The following is an 18,013-nucleotide window of genomic DNA, read 5'->3' on the forward strand; positions in this document are numbered from 1 at the left end:
AAACAGAACCTCAAGCTGTTGCCCTGGGTAGGGTGCTGTGGTATCACAGCTCACAGTAACCTCCAACTCCTGGGCTTAAGCGATTCTCTTGCCTTAGCCTCCCAAGTAGCTGGGACTAAAGGTACCCACCACAAGCCCAGCTATTTATTGGTTGTAGTTGTCATTGTTGTTTGACAGGCCCAGACTGAATTCGAACCCACCAGCTCTGGTCTATGTGGCTGGAACCTTAGCCACTTGAACTAGAGGTGCCACTCTCTAATTTCTCAAGTTTAATATAGTTAAAGGTATCTACTCTGTACATTTCTTACGTATACTATGTCACTGGAGAGTTTCAGTATTCCCAAGCATATATTAAATTATCTCTTGTTACAAAATCACTCTTAAAAACTTTTCTGAGAGTTTCTCACTCTATTACCCTGGGGTTGAGTTCAGAGGCATTGTAGATCACAGCAACGTCAAACTCTTGGGTACAAGTGATACTCTCTTTTCAACCTCCCCAGTAGGTGGGATTAAAGGCACCTGCCACAGTGCCTGGCTGGTTCTTTTTTTTATTTTTAGTAGAGAAGGGGTCTTGATCTTTCTCAGGCTGTCCTCGAACGCCTGAGCTCAAGTGATCACCCTGCCTTGGCCTCCTAAAGTGATTAAGATTACAGATATGGGCCACCATGCCTGTCATAAATAACTCTGATTTTATAACTATCTCTTGCTTTGATTATGCTGATCAGGACTATATTATGCACACACACACAGAAACACAGTAGACCAACACACATAGGTGGTTAGCATAAGGAACTTGGCCTAGTGTACTGATACGTACACGTGTTGCATACCCACTCTATGTACATTAGGTGAACTTTGGGAGGTGGTCAATTGGAGGTTCTAGTGTCTGTATATATGTATATATACACACAAATAGGTATATAAACATACACACACACACAAAGTGCCAAGGTTTTCAGGCCTGTCTCCATTGTCATGAGTGAGCATCTCCCTTCAGGGCTCTGGATGGGAAGGATCACTCGCAGATCAAGGCTGAGAGAAGTTGGAGCCCACATAATCACTTCAGAATTCTCAGTGGGGCTTGGTGCCTGTAGCCCAGTGGTTATGGAGCTGGCCACACATACACACAAGGCTGCGGGTTTGAACCCAGCCCGGGCCACCTAAACAACAGCAACAACTGCAACAAAAAAATAGCCGGGCATTATGGTGGGGACCTGTAGTTCTAGCTACTTAGGAATTGAGACAAGAGAATCCCTGAAGCCCAAGAGTGGGAGATTGCTCTGAGCTGTGATGCCGCAGTACTGGCCTAGGGCAACATAGTGAGACTCTGTCCCCTCTCCCCAAAAATCAATTCTCAGTGGGAGAATTTTATTTTATTGTTCATTCTGAGTATGATATATGATATTTCATTGTGATTTTGCTTTGCATTTCTTCAGTAGTTACAAATTTTGATCACCCTTTCTAATGCTTGTTGGAGATTTATCTATCTTATTCGAGAAATTTCAGTTCAATCCTTTGTTACTTTTTCTTTGTCTCTTAAAAAAATAAAAAGAAACAAAAGAAGAGTCTCGCTTTGCCACCTGTGGTAGAGTGCTGTGGCATCAACCTCCAGCTTTTGGGCTTAGGTGATTCTCTTGCCTCAGCCTCCTGAGTACCTAGGACTACAGGTGCGTGCCACAACCCTTGGCTATTTGTTGTTATTGTTGCAGTTGCAGTTTGGCTGGGGCTGAGTTCAAACTCACCACCCTTGGTATTTGTGGCCAGCACCCTATTCAGTCAGCCACAGGTGCTGCCCTTTCTTTTTTTTTTTTTTTTTTTGAGACAGTGTCTCACTGTTGCCCTTGTTCGAGTGCTTGTCAACATAGTTCATAGCAACCTCAGACTCCTGGGCTGAAGCGAATGTCTTGCCTCAGCCTCCCAAATACCTGGGACTACAAGCTCTTGCCACAATGTCCAGCTATTTTTTAGAGAGGAGGTCTCACTCTTGCTCAGGCTCTTGACAAACTCTTCTGGCCTGAAGCAATCCTCCAGCCTTATCCCTTAAGAGGGCTATCCCTTAAGAGCCCTGAGACACTGTCGCCAGCCTTCTTTTGCTACTTTTGACTAGAGAGTTCTGTCATGTTTGTTAGGTCTAAGTAATATACAGTTTTCAAGTTTTCTGTTATCTTAGTAATCTTTTTCTAATTTTTCAATTGATTACTAAAAATGGCATCTTGAGGGGGCGACTGTGGCTCAGTGAGTAGCGCGCTGGCCCCATATACTGAGGGTGGCGGGTTCAAACCCGGCCCTGGCTAAACTGGAACAACAACAAAAAAAAATAGCCAGGCTTTGTGGCAGGGGCCTGTAGTCTCAGCTACTTGGGAAGCTGATGCAAGAGAATCGCCTAAGCCCAGGAGTTGAAGGTTGCTGTGAGCTGTGTGACGCCAGGGCACTCTACTGAGGGTGATAAAGTGAGACTCTTTCTCTACCAAAAAAAAAATGATGTCATATATAGGGGTTTCTGGCACACCTCCTGTGTAAGGGACACAACTATAAGCAGAACTTTCCCTAAAATGCAGACATTGTAGCCTAATTTTTTTTTTTTTAAGACAGAATCTCAAGCTATTGCACTGGGTAGAGTGCCATGGTATCTTAGCTCACAGCATCCTCCAACTCTTGGACTCAAGTGACTCTCCTGCCCCAGTTATTCTATTTTTAGTAGAAATGGGGGTCTCGCTCTGCTCAGGCTGCTCTCAAACTCATGAGCTCAAGCTATCCACCCTCCCAGAGTGGTATGATTAGGCATGAGCTACTGTGTCCGGCCTCTAATGTAATTGTTTGTACCCTCATATTAATCTGAAATTTTAAAAAAGAGAAAAAAAAACTAAGATCTTAAATTAAAAATGACTACATGGCTCTTTCTTCCTTTCCTTTTGTCATGATTTATTTATTATGTTTGGAATCAATGAATGATGTTGTACATACCTGTTTATATTATACGAGATATGTAATATACCTAAAGAAAGTTTGTGAGTATACGTAACAGATATTAAGAATTCTTTGTAAAGGGGCCTATTACTGCTTAGACCACAAGTGTATATTGTCCCATATAATTATAGCTACTTCACTCACTTTGAGTCCCTTTTTGCTTGGCATATAGATTTTTTGCCTTTTTACTTTGAGCCTATTTGAGTCCATAAAGCTACAAGGACTTTTCTTTAGACCTCATATTGTAAAAACTCATTTGTTGTAAGTCTATTCAGCCATATGATCTTTTTAGATTAATGAGTTAATTACATTAAATATAAATGAGTTAAATTTATTAATACTTTATTTCTTCTAGATATTTTCTCCTCATTTCTTCTCTTGCTACCTTCATTTCTGTTTTATTGATTTTCGTAATTAGTCTGATTGCTTTCTTAGTTTACTTCACATGAATTCTATAGATATTTTCTTTCTGAACACCTTGAAGAATGGAAATTATAAAAAGTTCTTAAAGATGTAACAATATTATTAATATTTTCAGACTTATATCATGCTGACTTCCATTGAATGGCAAAATTATTACTTTTTTTATTTTTAGAGACAGAGTCTCAGTTTGTCACCCTCGGTAGAGGGCTGTGGCATCACAACTCACACTAGCCTCTAGCTCTTGGGCTTAAGTGATTCTCTTGTCTTCAGCCTCCTGAATAGCTGGGACTACAGGTGCCCACCCCAACATGTGGCTATTTTTTTGTTGCAGTTTAGCCAGAGCTGGGTTCAAACCCACCATCCTCAGTATATGGGACCAGCGTCCTACTCACTGAGCCACAGTGACATGACATTTCTTATTGACATTTCTTACTTGGCAGTTTTCAGCATTCATTTATCTTGATAATTGTCTATTTTTTTGTTTATTTTGAACGGATTTTTTGTTGCATATAGTATATGTGTTTTGAAATTTTTGTTCTTTCAGCACTTTGACTCTTTTTTTTGATACGGAAAGTGTGTGTCAAAATCCACTAGTAATCTCAGAAGAGCATGCTTAGGCATGACACTTCTGTTTCCTTTAGTGGCCTTCAGGATACTTTTGTGTAGTTTTCAAATCTTTGATCTTCATATGTCTTTTTATGGGTCTCTTTGTGTTTCTCCTAGCTAAAGTGTGGTGAGTTTGATATTTTGTATTTTTTTCTTACCTTTGAAAATTTCTCAGTCCTTTCCACTGTGTTCTTCAACTTAGGAATTTCTCTTTTTTTAAAGCTTTTCTTTTTTGTTGATATCTCCATTTTCATGTTTTTACTTAGTTGTTTGTATCATTCCCATTTCACCCATTTACCATCATTAAGATAAAACTCTTAAGTACTTTAGACATATCAATGTTTCTTTTTTTTGTAGTTCATAGCCGAGGCTGGTTTTGAACCTGCCACCTCTGGCATATGGAGCCAGCACCCTGCTCCTTTGAGCCACGGGGACCACCCTGACATCTCTATTTTTTCTGGTTGATCCTACATTGTTTATTTTGTTTCTTCAGGTTATGTCACCCTATTATTTTTTACATGTTGTAATCTTAATTGATTTTTGAGGATTACAAAAGGTACCTTTCTTTTGTTTTTTTTGAGACAGAGTCTCACTATGTCACCCTCGGTAGAGTGCTGTAGTGTCACAACTCACAGCAACCTTTGAGACTCTCAGGCTTAAGGGATTCTCTCACCTCAGCCTCCCCAGTAGCTGGGACTATAGGCGCCCACCACAGTGCCGGGCTATTTTTCGTTAATAACAGAAGTTGTCATGGTTGTTTAGCTGGCATGTAACCACTGTGCTATGGGCAACGAACCACATGAGGCAGCTTTCACAAAATCTGTAATGTGGCTTTATCTTACAGGACTCTGACACAAATTATACTAAAGATTTGAGACAGTTCAGTATACATTCTGAAAGTGTTTTGCCTCTGGAATTGTGTGGATATTTTCTAGTTATACATTTTCCCCATATTTCCTCCTAAGAGCTTGTAATCACTTGCTAGACCTGAATCTGTCTGTTATCTTGGAATCTCTCTGGTGCTGTAACAATATTGTACTTTTTTTTTGAAACAGAGCCTAAAGCTGTTGCCCTGGGTAGAGTGCCATGGCATTACAGCTCACACTCACAGCAATCTCCAACTCCTGACTCCAGTTATTCTCCTGCCTCCACCTCCCTAGTAGCTGGGATTACAGGTGCCCGCCACAACACTCGGCTATTTTTTGGTTGCAGCTGTCATAGTTTGGCAGGCTGGGCTGGATTTGAACCAGCCAGCTCAGGGGTATTTGGCTGGTGCCTTAGCTACTTGAGCCACAGGCAGGGAGCCACAATATTTTACCATTGATTTCAGCTTCCCCAGTCACTTTTATAAACTATAACATCATAGTCCCTCAGCACTCTCCCTCATACAAGACATAACCAACCTATCTTTAGAAAAGCCCAGAAAGGCTTGGTGCCTGTGGCTTAAGGGGCTAAGGCTCCAGCCACATACATCTGAGCTGGCAGGGTTGGAATCCAGTCTGGGCCCGCCAAACAACAATGATGGCTGCAAAGAAAAATAGCCGGGCAGCATGGTGGGAGCCTGTAGTCCCAGCTACTTGGGAGGCGGAGGCAGGAGAATCAATTGAGCCCAGGAGTTGGAGGTTGCTGTGAGCTGTGATGCCATGGCCCTCTTCTCAGAGCGACAGCTTGAGGCTCTGTCTCAAAAAAATAAAAAATAAAAATAAGCCCTGAAAAGCCAATAGAGTTAAAACAGATCTCTATTTTTCTTTTGAGGAAAAAGTTTACTTTCATATGAACAATGCTGTTTTCAGATTGGAGAATGTCTGTGATCTATTCAGTAGGACAAACTTTTCTTCCCATATTTTGCACCTTTTGTCATTATCATTTTTTTCTTATTTTATTTTATATAGTTATATATTCTTGAGGCAGAGTGTCTTTCACCACAGGTAGAGTGCTGTAGTATTATAGTTAACAGCAACCTCAACTTCCTGGGCTCAAGAGATATTCTCACCTCAGCTTCCTGAGTTGCTGGGACTACAGGTGTCTGCCACACGCCCCACTAATTTTTTCTATTTTTGGTATAAACAGGGTTACACTCTGGCTCAGACTGCTCTCAAATGCCTGTGCTGAAGCATTCCACGCACTTACTCTCCCAGAGTGCTAGGTTTACAAACGTGAGCACTGCACCCTGCCTGTATATGCCTCTTCACATTGTGCTCACCTGGTGGGCTGAAAATTCTCACTTGCTTTTATAATCGCTAAAATGTAGTATATATTTCTTACTTATATGTATCTCAAGAATTATTAGGGTGTTGTGTCCGAAAAAGCCTCCCAAATTAACCCCAACCAACAAACTCGAGACTTGCTCCGATGTAAAGGGCATAAGGTGAGATTTTATTACAGACCCAGGAGGCCCGGGGGCCCCGGGCCTGGACTCTCCTGGCATGCAAGCCGAGGACGAGCCCCGAACTCGGGGTGGAGGACGTTTTTATGGGGTACAGAAAGCAAAAAGGGTAGGGTCCGGGTACGGGTACACTCCTGATTGGTGGTTGATGATTTCACTAGTAAAGGAGGATTTGGATTGGTACAGGTGAAGGGTAGGGGATTTCTTAACCGGGGCTAGAGGTGGTGTAGCCTAATTAGGAAGGAGAATGCCTAAATTTCAAGGAAGTAGATACCTATTGCCTATTATGGGAGTTGTTCAAGGGAACTGATACTTTATTGCCTATTATGGCACCTGTCTGTCTTAGGTGACTCAATTCAACGGCTTAATGGCTGTGCAACCAGGGGTGGGGGAGGCAGCAGGGAGTGGCCCTGCGGTTTAACAGAGCAGACAAGAAAATGGCGCTGGTCTGGCCCTTACAAGGGCATGTGTGCTGTACTATGCCATCTTGCTACTGTGCTTGGCATAATTTTAAAGATAAAATTTGTAATGTATATTTATTCAATTGTGATGAAAGTCAATGGCATAATTTTGTATTTTTTAATTTCTTTCAGTTATATCAAATCATTCTACCCAGAGCAATTCACAAGTGATGGGTGTGAATATTTTATTACCAGAGGTAATCCTCAGAAGATATGAAAATGATAGCCCTGGGAATTTAAACTCAATAAAAGACTGGGATAGGGTGTATGAGTATAAGCAGCAGAAAGTATGTTACAATGGACTAGACAAAAATTTAACAGCTATGCATGGTAAAGTCTACCAATGCAGTAAAGGTTTCAAAGTTGTCAGAAAATTATCAAATGTAAATAGACAAAAGATGATATATACCAAGGAGTTAACTTTTGAGTGTAAAAAATATGAGAAAGCCTTAAATCTACGCTCAAACTTTGGTAAACATAAAATAACCCATTTTCCGGAAAAGGAATATAAATGTAAAGAATGTTGCAAAGTCTTTAAATCTCGCTCAATCCTGTCTAAGCACAGAGGACTTCATACTGCAGAGAAAATCTCCCAATGTGAGAATGATGACAAGTGTCTTAGCCACAGCTCAAAATACTTTAACTGTAAGACAATTTATAATGTAGAGAAACCCTACAAAAGTAAAGAATGTGGCAAAGCCTTTAACAATTACTCAAACTTTTTTGTGCATCAAAGAATTCATTCTGGAGAGGAACTCTACAAATGTGAAGAATGTGGCAAATGCTTTAACAATTCCTCACGTCTCTCTATACATAAAAGAATTCATTCTGGGGAGAAACCCTACAAATGTGAAGAATGTGGAAAAGCCTTTAATCATTACTCAAATCTTTTTGTACATCAAAGAATTCATTCTGGACAGAAACCATACAAATGTAAAGAATGTGGCAAATGCTTTAACAATTCCTCACATCTCTCTGTACATAAAAGAATTCATTCTGGGGAGAAACCCTACAAATGTCAAGAATGTGGAAGAGCCTTTAACCAGTACTCAATCCTTTCTGTACATAAAAGAATTCATTCTGGAGAGAAACCATACAAATGTGAGGAATGTGGCAAATCCTTTAACAATTACTCAAATCTTTCTGTACATAACAGAATTCATTCTGGAGAGAAATCCTACAAATGTGAAGAATGTGGCAAAGCCTTCAAGGATTCCTCAAGCCTTTCTGTACATAAAAGAATTCATTCTGGAGAGAAACCATACAAATGTCAAGAATGTGGAAAAGCCTTTAACAATTCCTCAAATCTATCTGTACATAAAAGAATTCATTTTGGAGAAAAACAATACAAATGTGAAGAATGTGGAAAATCCTTTAACCGGTATTCACACCTTTCTGTACATAAAAGAATTCATTCTGGGGAGAAACCCTACAAATGTGAAGAATGTGGCAAAGCCTTTAGCCACTCCTCACACCTTACTGTACACAAAAGAATTCATTCTGGAGAGAAGCCCTACAAATGTGAAGAATGTGGAAAAGCCTTTAACCGGTACTCAGTCCTTTCTGTACATAAAAGAATTCATTCTGGAGAGAAACCATACAAATGTGAAGAATGTGGAAAAGCCTTTAACAATTACTCAGCCCTTTCTACACATAAGAGAATTCATTCTGGGGAGAAACCCTACAAATGTGAAGAATGTGGCAAATCCTTTAATATGTGCTCAACCCTTTATATACATAAAAGAATTCATTCTGGGGAGAAACCCTACAAATGTGAAGAATGTGGAAAAGCCTTTAACAATTCCTCAAATCTCTCTGTACATAAAAGAATTCATTTTGGAGAAAAACAATACAAATGTGAAGAATGTGGAAAATCCTTTAATCGGTACTCACACCTTTCTCGACATAAAAGAATTCATTCTGGGGAGAAGCCTTACAAATGTGAAGAATGTGGCAAAGCCTTTAACAATTCCTCAAGCCTTTCTGTACATAAAAGAATTCATTCTGGAGAGAAACCCTATAAATGTGAAGAATGTGGAAAAGCCTTTAACCGGTCCTCACACCTTTCTCGACATAAAAGAATTCATTCTGGAGAGAAACCCTACAAATGTAAAGAATGTGGCAAATCCTTTAACAATTACTCAAATCTTATTGTACATAAAAGAATTCATTCTGGAGAGAAACCATACAAATGTGAAGAATGTAGAAAAGCCTTTCGTCAGTACTCAATCCTTTCTGCACATAAAAGAATTCATTCTGGAGAGAAATCCTACAAGTGTGAAGAATGTGGCAAAGCCTTTAACGATTTCTCAAGCCTTTCTGTACATAAAAGAATTCATTCTGGAGAGAAACCCTATAAGTGTAAAGAATGTGGCAAATCCTTTATTAATTACTCAAATCTTTCTGTACATCAAAGAATTCATTCTGGAGAGAAACACTACAAATGTGAAGAATGTGGAAAAGCCTTTAACAGTTCCTCAAGTCTTTCTGTACACAAAAGAATTCATTCTGGGGAAAAACCCTACAAATGTCTAGTATGTGGAAAAGTCTTTAACCATTACTCAAATCTTTCTAGACATAAAAAAATTCATTCTAGGTAGAAACCCTATGAATGTCCACAATGTGGCAAATTCTTTAACCAGTACTCAAACCTTTCTGTACATAAAAAAATTCATTCTGGAGAGAAATGTTACAAATATGAATAGTGTCAGAGATCCTTTAACTCCCAGCATGTTAAAAAAAAACACAGAAACCCTAGAAATACGAAGAACGTGGTAGTACCTCCAAAATGAATTCTTTTTAATACTAAGCTCATAAGAATTTACACTGGAGAGAAATCCTACAGCTGTGAATGGTGTGGTGATATACTTATCTAGAGCTCAAACCTTACTATGTGTAAGAAAATTCATATTAGAGAGAAATCTTATAAATGAGAATAATATGGCAAAGGTTTTAACTGATTATTGTCTCTTAGTAAGCATAAGAAAAATCATGCCAGAGAAAAATCACAATATAAAAGTGTGGGGTGCTTTATGCCAGTAATCACAGTTTTCTGTACACAGTAGAATTTATGTTGAAAAGAAATGCCATAAATGTGAAGAATGTGACAAGTGTTTAACTTCTACTCAAATCATTCTCTATATGAAATTTATGACAGAGAAAACCCCTACAAATGTGAAGACAGTGTTGAATCTTATTCATAGGGATATTCGTTATGTGTGAGGAATATTACAGTGTCTTTACATATCTCATGCTTTTCCAATCATAATTCATACGGAAGAAATACTCTACAAATGTCAATCATATCTTAAGGTTGTGTTTATCCTGTTTGGTAGGGCTAAGGAGAAACAGGAGCAGATGATTCTAGGAGATCCCTTCTCCATAATAAGAGGAACAAAATTACCAGAGTGGGCTGCCAAGAAAGAAAAGCATTTCAGGGCTCGGCGCCTATAGCTCAACCAGCTAAGGCGCCAGCCACGTACACCTAAGGTGGTGGGTTCGAATCCCCAGCCCGGACCCGCCAAACAACAATAATGGCTGCAACCAAAAAATAGCCGGGTGTTGTGGCGGGCACCTGTGGTCCCAGCTACTTGGGAGGCTGAGGCAGAAGACTCGCTTGAGCCCAGGAGTTGGAGGTTGCTGTGAGCTGTAATGCCATGGCACTCTACCCAGGGGGACAGCTTGAGGCTCTGTCTCAAAAAAAAAAAAAAAAAAGAAAAGCATTTCAGGAAGGTTTTCAAAAACTGAACTGATGTTTGCTCTACATAAATGACTCTAAGAGGTGGAGATAATAGTCAAGGCCACAAAAAGGGATCTTTGCAGCATGCATACAAGTAAGGTGACAGCAGCCTCAAGTGACCCATTTTCATAAACAGTAAAATTTTCACCACTTTTATCACAGTTTACAAATACTATGACAACTTCTGGAAATTGTCTTAAAGGGATAAAAGTGGAGGCCTCTCCATTTGGGAATTTTGCCCTCTTTCCAGTAAAAATAATAAATATATTACCCCCTCACCACTTAACATAGATTTGGAAAATCAGCATGAAGTGGAAAAATCTCATTAGCCTAGGGTGCTCTCCACTTCATAAGGTAGATGTCTTCCTTCTCTGGAGTGTACTGTGCTTTAATGCTCACTTGTGTCTACTTGTTCTGCTCATTTGTTCCACTGTGTTGGTACCAGTAACTATGCTTTGTCACTGGGAACCAAAGACCGGGGAACACACACTTGACATCCATTCCCCATATGTGACATTTTAGTGCCAAAATCTGGGAGGAACGTGTACCTTTTCAGGAAGATAAGCTAATGGAACATTAGACATCCTGAATTCATGCTGCCTGATGCACATTACTTATTACACTTATAGCTCTCACTCTCTTTGCTTTCCAGGTAATGTCGCTCCTTACCTACACCTGTTCCATTTCTTTCTTCTTTTTTTTTTCATCTCCACAATGTACATTATCCACCAGTTTGGCCTGATATTTAAAAGCCAGGGGCCTCTGGCTTCACAAGTAGAACATTAAACCAGACTTTTAAAGTCTTCATAAGGAGAATTGGGATAAAGATACGACAAGAGAAAGCCAGGCCAGCATCAGTGCCCAAGAGCTGAAGGAAGCTTTTGAAATGGTTGCTACCACTAGGGAAGAAGGTTGTCAGGGACAAGTTACTCTAGGGTCAGGCAAGAAGACACCAGGCCAGAGCCCTTCCCGCTCCATGACTGTGGGTTCCTGGAGTCAGGAACGGCTCAGGAAGTGGCCCCTGCTGGGACCATCCCCTCACTAATAGAGAGATGTCCTGGAATTAACATTTCCTTCCCCTGGAGATGGGGGATCAAACTTGCCTTCCAGACCCTGTGAAATCCCTGAACCAGCTCTGACTCTGGAGTTCTTTTAGTTTGGTGAACACGTTCCAGCTTCAGAGTAAGGTCCACTTTTTAGATGCTGGGAAGGCTGGTTGTTGGGTAGCTGTCTCTCTGTGTCATAGTAAACAAACTGATGTTCATAACATTAGGGCCACCCCTCTGCTCTCCCCAAATATTTAGGGCTTCTCTTTCCCTCTCATATCTTTCTTAAAAATGGAAGGTAAAATACAAACCTAGTCCCTCTGCTCCCTGGTTGTTGATGTCTTGTTTATTTTTTTTAGTGCTTTCCAGCTGGCTTACCCCATTATTTGATGAAGACTGAACTTTAACCTAGAGACCTAGATCATTTAAAACCACAGGCCTCCTTCTCAGGCCTTTAAATAGAAAAGACTTAACTGGGATCGCGTTTCCATTCAAAATAGGAAAAAAAATTAAAAAACATCCACATCTCCAGGATGTAGGAGAGAGATGTGTATAAACTCATGAATATGAAGAAACATGGGTGGCAAGGAACACTAAAAGGAAAGAGAATGATTTTGTGTAGGACAAAACCTAATAATATTTGTCCTAAAATAAGTCATGGTTTAAAAGGAAAATATTCTGACAAACATAGGGCTTCAGCATGTCAAATATGGCCTATGTAAGGGATAATATGTGCAAATGTAAATTTATGAAAAATTTCGTATGTGAACAGGTTGGCCAAACTGAAAAGGGAATCTCCAAGTAAGTGTTAGTTTTGTTTTGAGACTTTAAAACCTCATCACTTTGCTGTGTATTTACTGAAAGTAACAAACATCTATTGTTCAGCAATAGTCTGCCACAATAGTGTTAAATCTGCTGCTCTGTATCTTTGGCCTGCCTGAAGCTATTATCTCCTTAGTTATGGGTGTTGAGATTACCCCTCAAGATTATGAGTTACTCCTTTCAAACTGAAGCAAAGAAAAACTGAAGCAAAAGCAAACAAACTGAGTGAACTTTATCATTTAAAACACTAGCCTCTTTTTTCTCACTGCCTGACATTTTCACTCCTTCCTCTGTGTCTTTAATTCACTCCTCATACCTCTTGGCTTTTTGTTGCTAAGATAAGATGACAGACTATGTATATATAACTGCTGCCATTCTTAAACAACATATTTTTTCTTTCACAAGATATCGCAAAACCGGACCATTTCTAGTTGTACAAACTGGGGACTACCTGCTCTCCTTGCCTTTTTTGAGCCTTTTTTGAGTTGTGACTTTCTTAATCGAATAAGGTGTTTCAAATTGATTTTCCCCTGCTCCGTCACTAGTGGCTTTTTTATGAACCTGTGGCCTTGCTCTGCTCTTGGCTTAAAGAAAGCTCTAGTTTTCCCCCACCCCTCAAGTGGAGGCTGATGGTCTATGTTGAACCTCCTTATAGACTCCTGTAAAGATCCAGGAAGACACCCTAGATTCCTCTGAGGGTGAGTTAATGGTCAGTAGTAAAACTCAGGCAGACAGGAGGTCATGTTAGCAAGAGGACTTGGCAACACAAAGGCTAAAAAGAGGCATCCAGGCACAGGTAAGTCTGAAACTCAGGAATTTAAGGTAGAACGTGGGTGCAAGCTTTTTAAGGGATGCCACCTGCCGCTGGAATCTGACCTGGAGACTCTGGGAGAGAAAATGCAGATCTCAGCCCACTCTAGCAACGTGAGATGGGCACAACATTGTCCACAGGTAATATTTGGTCCATGACTATGATCCCTTTATGGACAGCCAACTATTTGTTATAATGGCTGTAGGGATGCCCAGGCCCAAAGTGTACTCTACCCTCTCCTTACCTATGGAAAGCTGTGGGCCAAGGCTTTCTAATAAATACTGCGGCTACATATTCATTGCTTAATACTTCACTCTCCCCTCTGACTAAACAGTCTGGTTCTGTAGCAGGAGTGACAGGACAGCTGGAACACAAATTCATTCAACTTCTTACATGCTAGATTAGAGAAAAAGAGTTGACTCATCAGTTCTTTTAGATGTCTGATTTCATTGTTTTATTGTTGGGGAGAGAATTAGTGTCTAAATGGAATACTCAGATTATGGTTTCTCCCGAAAACAATAGCCTTCCCATGAAGGTACTCCATAAACATACCTGGTAGGTGTTTCTCTAGTGTCTGGAGGTTGAGGAAAAATGGCCAGAAGAAATCCATGTCCAGGTAGATTTCTTTATCTGGGAAGAGCTTCCCCCTGGGAAACCTCAGGACTACCTCACTACAGATTCACTTAATACCAAAACTGTTCGCACCCTCTGAAACAGGAAGCATGAGTATACATAGCCCCTTTGATTGAAAAATTAATGAGATACGGCTTTCACAAGTTTGTGCCGTGGAATAACAAGTGCTACAAATACAGATGAAAGTCAATCTGTTACCCAAATAGCAAATAGTAATAACACTTTTAATCTTTTTTTGCTTAAAGTTAATGTCTTTATAATGTGCCTTATATACATTGTTTTGAAATTATTTTGTAAATTATTATATTCTATCTAAGTCAGTCATACAGTACCTCAAAGACAGACACAACTTCTTATTTACTATGTATTTACAAACTGAGCTGACCAAAAAAGCTATTTGCATAGCCTATAGGGCCAAAATGTATTTTTCTCCCCACTGCTTTCTTGGAAAATAAAAAAAAGTAAAAAAACATAATTCCAAAATATCAATTAACACATTCAGAAAATACCATTTAATTTTCTACTCATAGAGTCAAAAACAGAAAATTTCTTTAACTCTTGTCAGAGTAGATTTTCACTAAAGCATTCAGTGATGAAACCACTGGCTGTATAAGATTTGTAGGGCAAACAGACTATTATATTTACATGAGTGCATTTCTAATATCTAATTCAGATTTCTAATTTCTAGTTAGATTAAATAGGTAGTCTGTGTCATTAGAAATAAATGAAAATGATAATAATTAAAATAGGTTTATAATAACTTTGTGTATAATACACATGATTTAGATATAATGAGTAAACCTAAACACACTTATAAAAGACCTTTCTAAATGAAAGTAAAACTAAATCTATAATTGTATATGTGTTAATTTGAAGATTTCTCAATATCTTTATTTTTATTAGTTCCCTAATTAACCTTCATGATAATATTCCAACTGTGAAGACATTGATTTCTCTCCTGAGGCTATAGTCTTGTATTTTGTAAAATCCTCCAAATCCATTTTTCAAGTACTGAATCAAACATTAAGTCTCAAGATATTTGCTTCTTTCAGTTCACAAGGAGAACTCCAGATTACATGGAGGTGTACAGTAAGAGTAATAATGCAATAAAATGTTTCTAGTAATAAACACTTTAATCTCATGTGGTAGAGCACACAGGTTTAATTACAGGAATTATAATTTATGATATAACTCATGTCCAAAATGCTCTGGCATATTCACATGCTTCTCACTGCTATTCTTGCATTATTTACAAATAATCAGGTTATGATGGTTCCATGCTATAGATGAATGATGAGGTCATGGCCAGAGGTTCCAAGTAAAGAAGTTTCTAGAGCACCGAAGAGAATTCAGTTCAGTTCCTGCACATCATGTTGCCTCATGTCACTGCTGGTCTTCCCACAGCTGTCAGTGAGGTGTGTGGATGCAGCTTCCTGGTCCAGAACCAGAAGCTGAGCATAAAAGTGCTGTCACTGCAAAAGTATAACTCAAATCTTTGCATCAGGCTTATCCTTATCTTGAACAAGGATATTTCTTGTTCATTTCTCTTCTTGTCCAAGAGAAAATAAAGCTGCTCTGAATTCAGGTGTGAAATGAAGTGTCTGAAGAAGGGAATTGAGATGACAGGATCCACCCTGATTTCTGATTCTGCTTACATTGGTGAATTCTCTAGGAGCAGTGGCTCCAAAACTTTAGTCTTTAATGTTTTTTCCCTTGTCCAAACTGATTATTTGTCACACTGGAATAATCCTCTCCAAATAGATCCCCAAATATTCTATAACTAAATACTGCCTGGCTAAGGCACAGTCCCAGCCCCACCAGAACACGCAGTGGATAAACTGGCCCCAACTGGGTGCCACCAGGTTGGCGAGGACGTGACTTTGAAATGTGATTTTCTTAATTTTTAATCTTTTTCTAATTATAAAGAAATTTATTTGATATCTGAGAATTATGTTTGTGAGCTTGCCACTGTGCACTTAATCGGGCAACACTGTACAAACAACTCAGCAAGGTTCCATAATCTTGGTATGTCAGTGTCTCACAGTTGTGTTCTCATTGACATGCGTTGATATCTTGCGCTTTTTGTTCATTTTTATTCTTGTGTGTTTTTGTGTGTTCTTGGAGAATGTCAGAGCTTGACTCAGAGTAATGAACGAACTGTTGGAAATTTTTTTTATTTTTGTGTGATAGAATTTTACTATGTCACCCTTTAGTTCTGTGACGTCACAGCTCACAGCAACGTCAAACTCTTGGGGTCCTCCAGGAATTCTCTTGCCTCAGCCTCCCAGGTAGCTGGGACTACTGGCCACCACATCAATGCCTGGCTATTTTTCAAGATAGGGTCTTGCTGTTTCTCAGGCTGGTCTCGAATCCGGGAACTCAGGCAATCCACCTGCCTCAGCCTCCCAGAGTCCTCTGATTACAGGCATGAGCCAGACAATTTTTTATTTTTTTTTTGAGACAGTCTCAAGCTGTTGCCCTGGGGAGAGTGCCCTGGAATCACACCTCACAGCAACCTCAAACTCTTGGGCTCAAGCAATTCTCTTGCCTCAGCTTTCCAAGTAGCTGAGACTACAGGTGCCAGCCACAATGCCCTGCTATTGTTGTTGTTTTTGTTGTTGCAGTTCTCATTGTTTTAGCTGGCCCAGGCCAGGTTCGAACATGCCAGCCTTGGTGTATGTGGCTGGTGCCCTACCCACTGAGCTGGTGGCAACGACGCCCAGGAAATATTTTTTTAAAAAAGGTATTTTACTGACATTCTGAATGTCAAGTGTAATACAACAGCAGCCATGATGGACATTCAGAGAAAACTAAAGATTTCCAAAATTGCATTGAAGGGGGGCAGTGCCTGTGGCTCAAGGAGTAGAGTGCTAGCTCCATATACTGGAGGTGGTGGTTCAAAACCAGCCCTGGTCAAAACTGCAAATAAAGAAAAGAAAAAAATACATTGAAGGGTAGATTAGGCATCGGCATCAGTAGATAGCTTTCCAAGTGGAGTACTTTGAATGTGACCATAGTGATATTCAGAAATGAGGTATGGAGCAGAATCCTGATACTATAAAAAAGGCAAGTTATATCAATGTACATGAGAAGGAAATCTTTCCTTTCCTCCAATGATCCATAGAAGAAACTATTAACTGTTTATTCTTCTGGATACTTCCTATGAGTTTATAAATACACACTTTTAAAAGAATAAATTATATCATTCTCCATTGTTCTTTTATTTACTGTTTTCCTAGCTATGCTTAACTGACCTGTATTTATATCAGTCTGAGATCAGTTCTGAAGCCAATTTCATAAATTCTCAGGACCAGTGTCTATTGTTGGTCAATAATTCTTAACTGTTAAAATTCAGGTCCCAACACAACAAACACACTAATAATTTTAGTGCACATGTAGGCACTTGTCTTTAAAGACATGTTCTGCTTTTAAACTGATTTCTAGTTTATCATCATTAAATTGTTTTCATTTACTGGAGTAATAAAATGCTATCTTACAACTACAATGAGAACTATTGGTTTGGGAAGCTGAAGGTTAGGATAAATATTAAAGACAAATTCAACCTGCGATTCACACATGCAGTTAAAATGAATTTTATTGGATAAAATGCAAAATTATCTAAAATTAAAAATATTCAAAACCATTAATGTTTTCTTGTGCTGTATAATATGGAAATTTAGTACACTTATATGATAAAATATTGCATGATACCAGTGTAAAATGCTGATGAAATACAGCAAAAGTGGCCAGGCAGGTAGCTCTCACCTGTAATCCCAGTTCTTTGGGAGGCTATGGCAGGAGGATTTCTTGAGCTCAGGAGTTCTAGGCCACCCAGAGGAAGAGTGAAACCCTGTCTCTATTAAAAATAGAAAAACTAGGCTTGGCGCCTGTGGCTCAAGTGGCTAAGGTGCCAACCACATACACCTGAGCTGGCGGGTTCTAATCCAGCCCGGGCCCACCAAACAACAATGACGGCTGCAACCCAAAAATAGCTGGGCGTTGTGGCAAGCACCTGTAGTCCCAGCTAGTTGGGAGGCAGAGGAAGGAGAATTGCTTGAGCTCAATAGTTGGAGGTGGCTGTGAGCTGTGATGGCATGGCACTGTACCAAGGGTGACATA

At 39.5% G+C, this 18,013-nt stretch overlaps 2 protein-coding genes across 3 annotated transcripts in view; both read left to right on the plus strand.

The window, feature by feature from the left end:
• LOC111722664 (protein ZNF738-like) overlaps positions 1 to 18,013 on the plus strand; it is a 103,726-nt gene that overhangs the window by 9,165 nt on the left and 76,548 nt on the right. The window lies entirely within an intron of this gene.
• Positions 7,000 to 17,922, plus strand: LOC105888361 (zinc finger protein 493-like). 2 transcript variants are annotated; one of them, XM_023509002.1, is made up of 2 exons: positions 7,000 to 9,438; positions 17,888 to 17,922. In XM_023509002.1, exons 1-2 carry the CDS (start codon positions 7,014 to 7,016, stop codon positions 17,920 to 17,922), a joined length of 2,460 nt encoding a protein of 819 aa, XP_023364770.1. In that variant the 5' UTR covers positions 7,000 to 7,013. The 2 variants fall into 2 exon arrangements, with proteins under 2 accessions (XP_023364770.1, XP_023364771.1); XM_023509003.1 differs by lacking the exon at positions 17,888 to 17,922 and having other exon boundaries at positions 7,000 to 9,540.

This window comes from Otolemur garnettii, unplaced genomic scaffold (assembly GCF_000181295.1).
Source record: "Otolemur garnettii isolate 467f Iridium unplaced genomic scaffold, OtoGar3 scaffold00305, whole genome shotgun sequence".
Taxonomy (NCBI): Eukaryota; Metazoa; Chordata; class Mammalia; order Primates; family Galagidae; genus Otolemur; species Otolemur garnettii.

Excerpts from the sequence above, each read along its gene's own strand:
- LOC105888361 (XM_023509002.1), top strand. The coding sequence starts at position 7,014 with ATGGGTGTGAATATTTTATTACCAGAGGTAATCCTCAGAAGATATGAA. Across the intron at positions 9,439-17,887 it reads ACATAAAAAAATTCATTCTA|TGGGCGTTGTGGCAAGCACC; the intron begins GGTAGAAACCCT and ends CCCAAAAATAGC.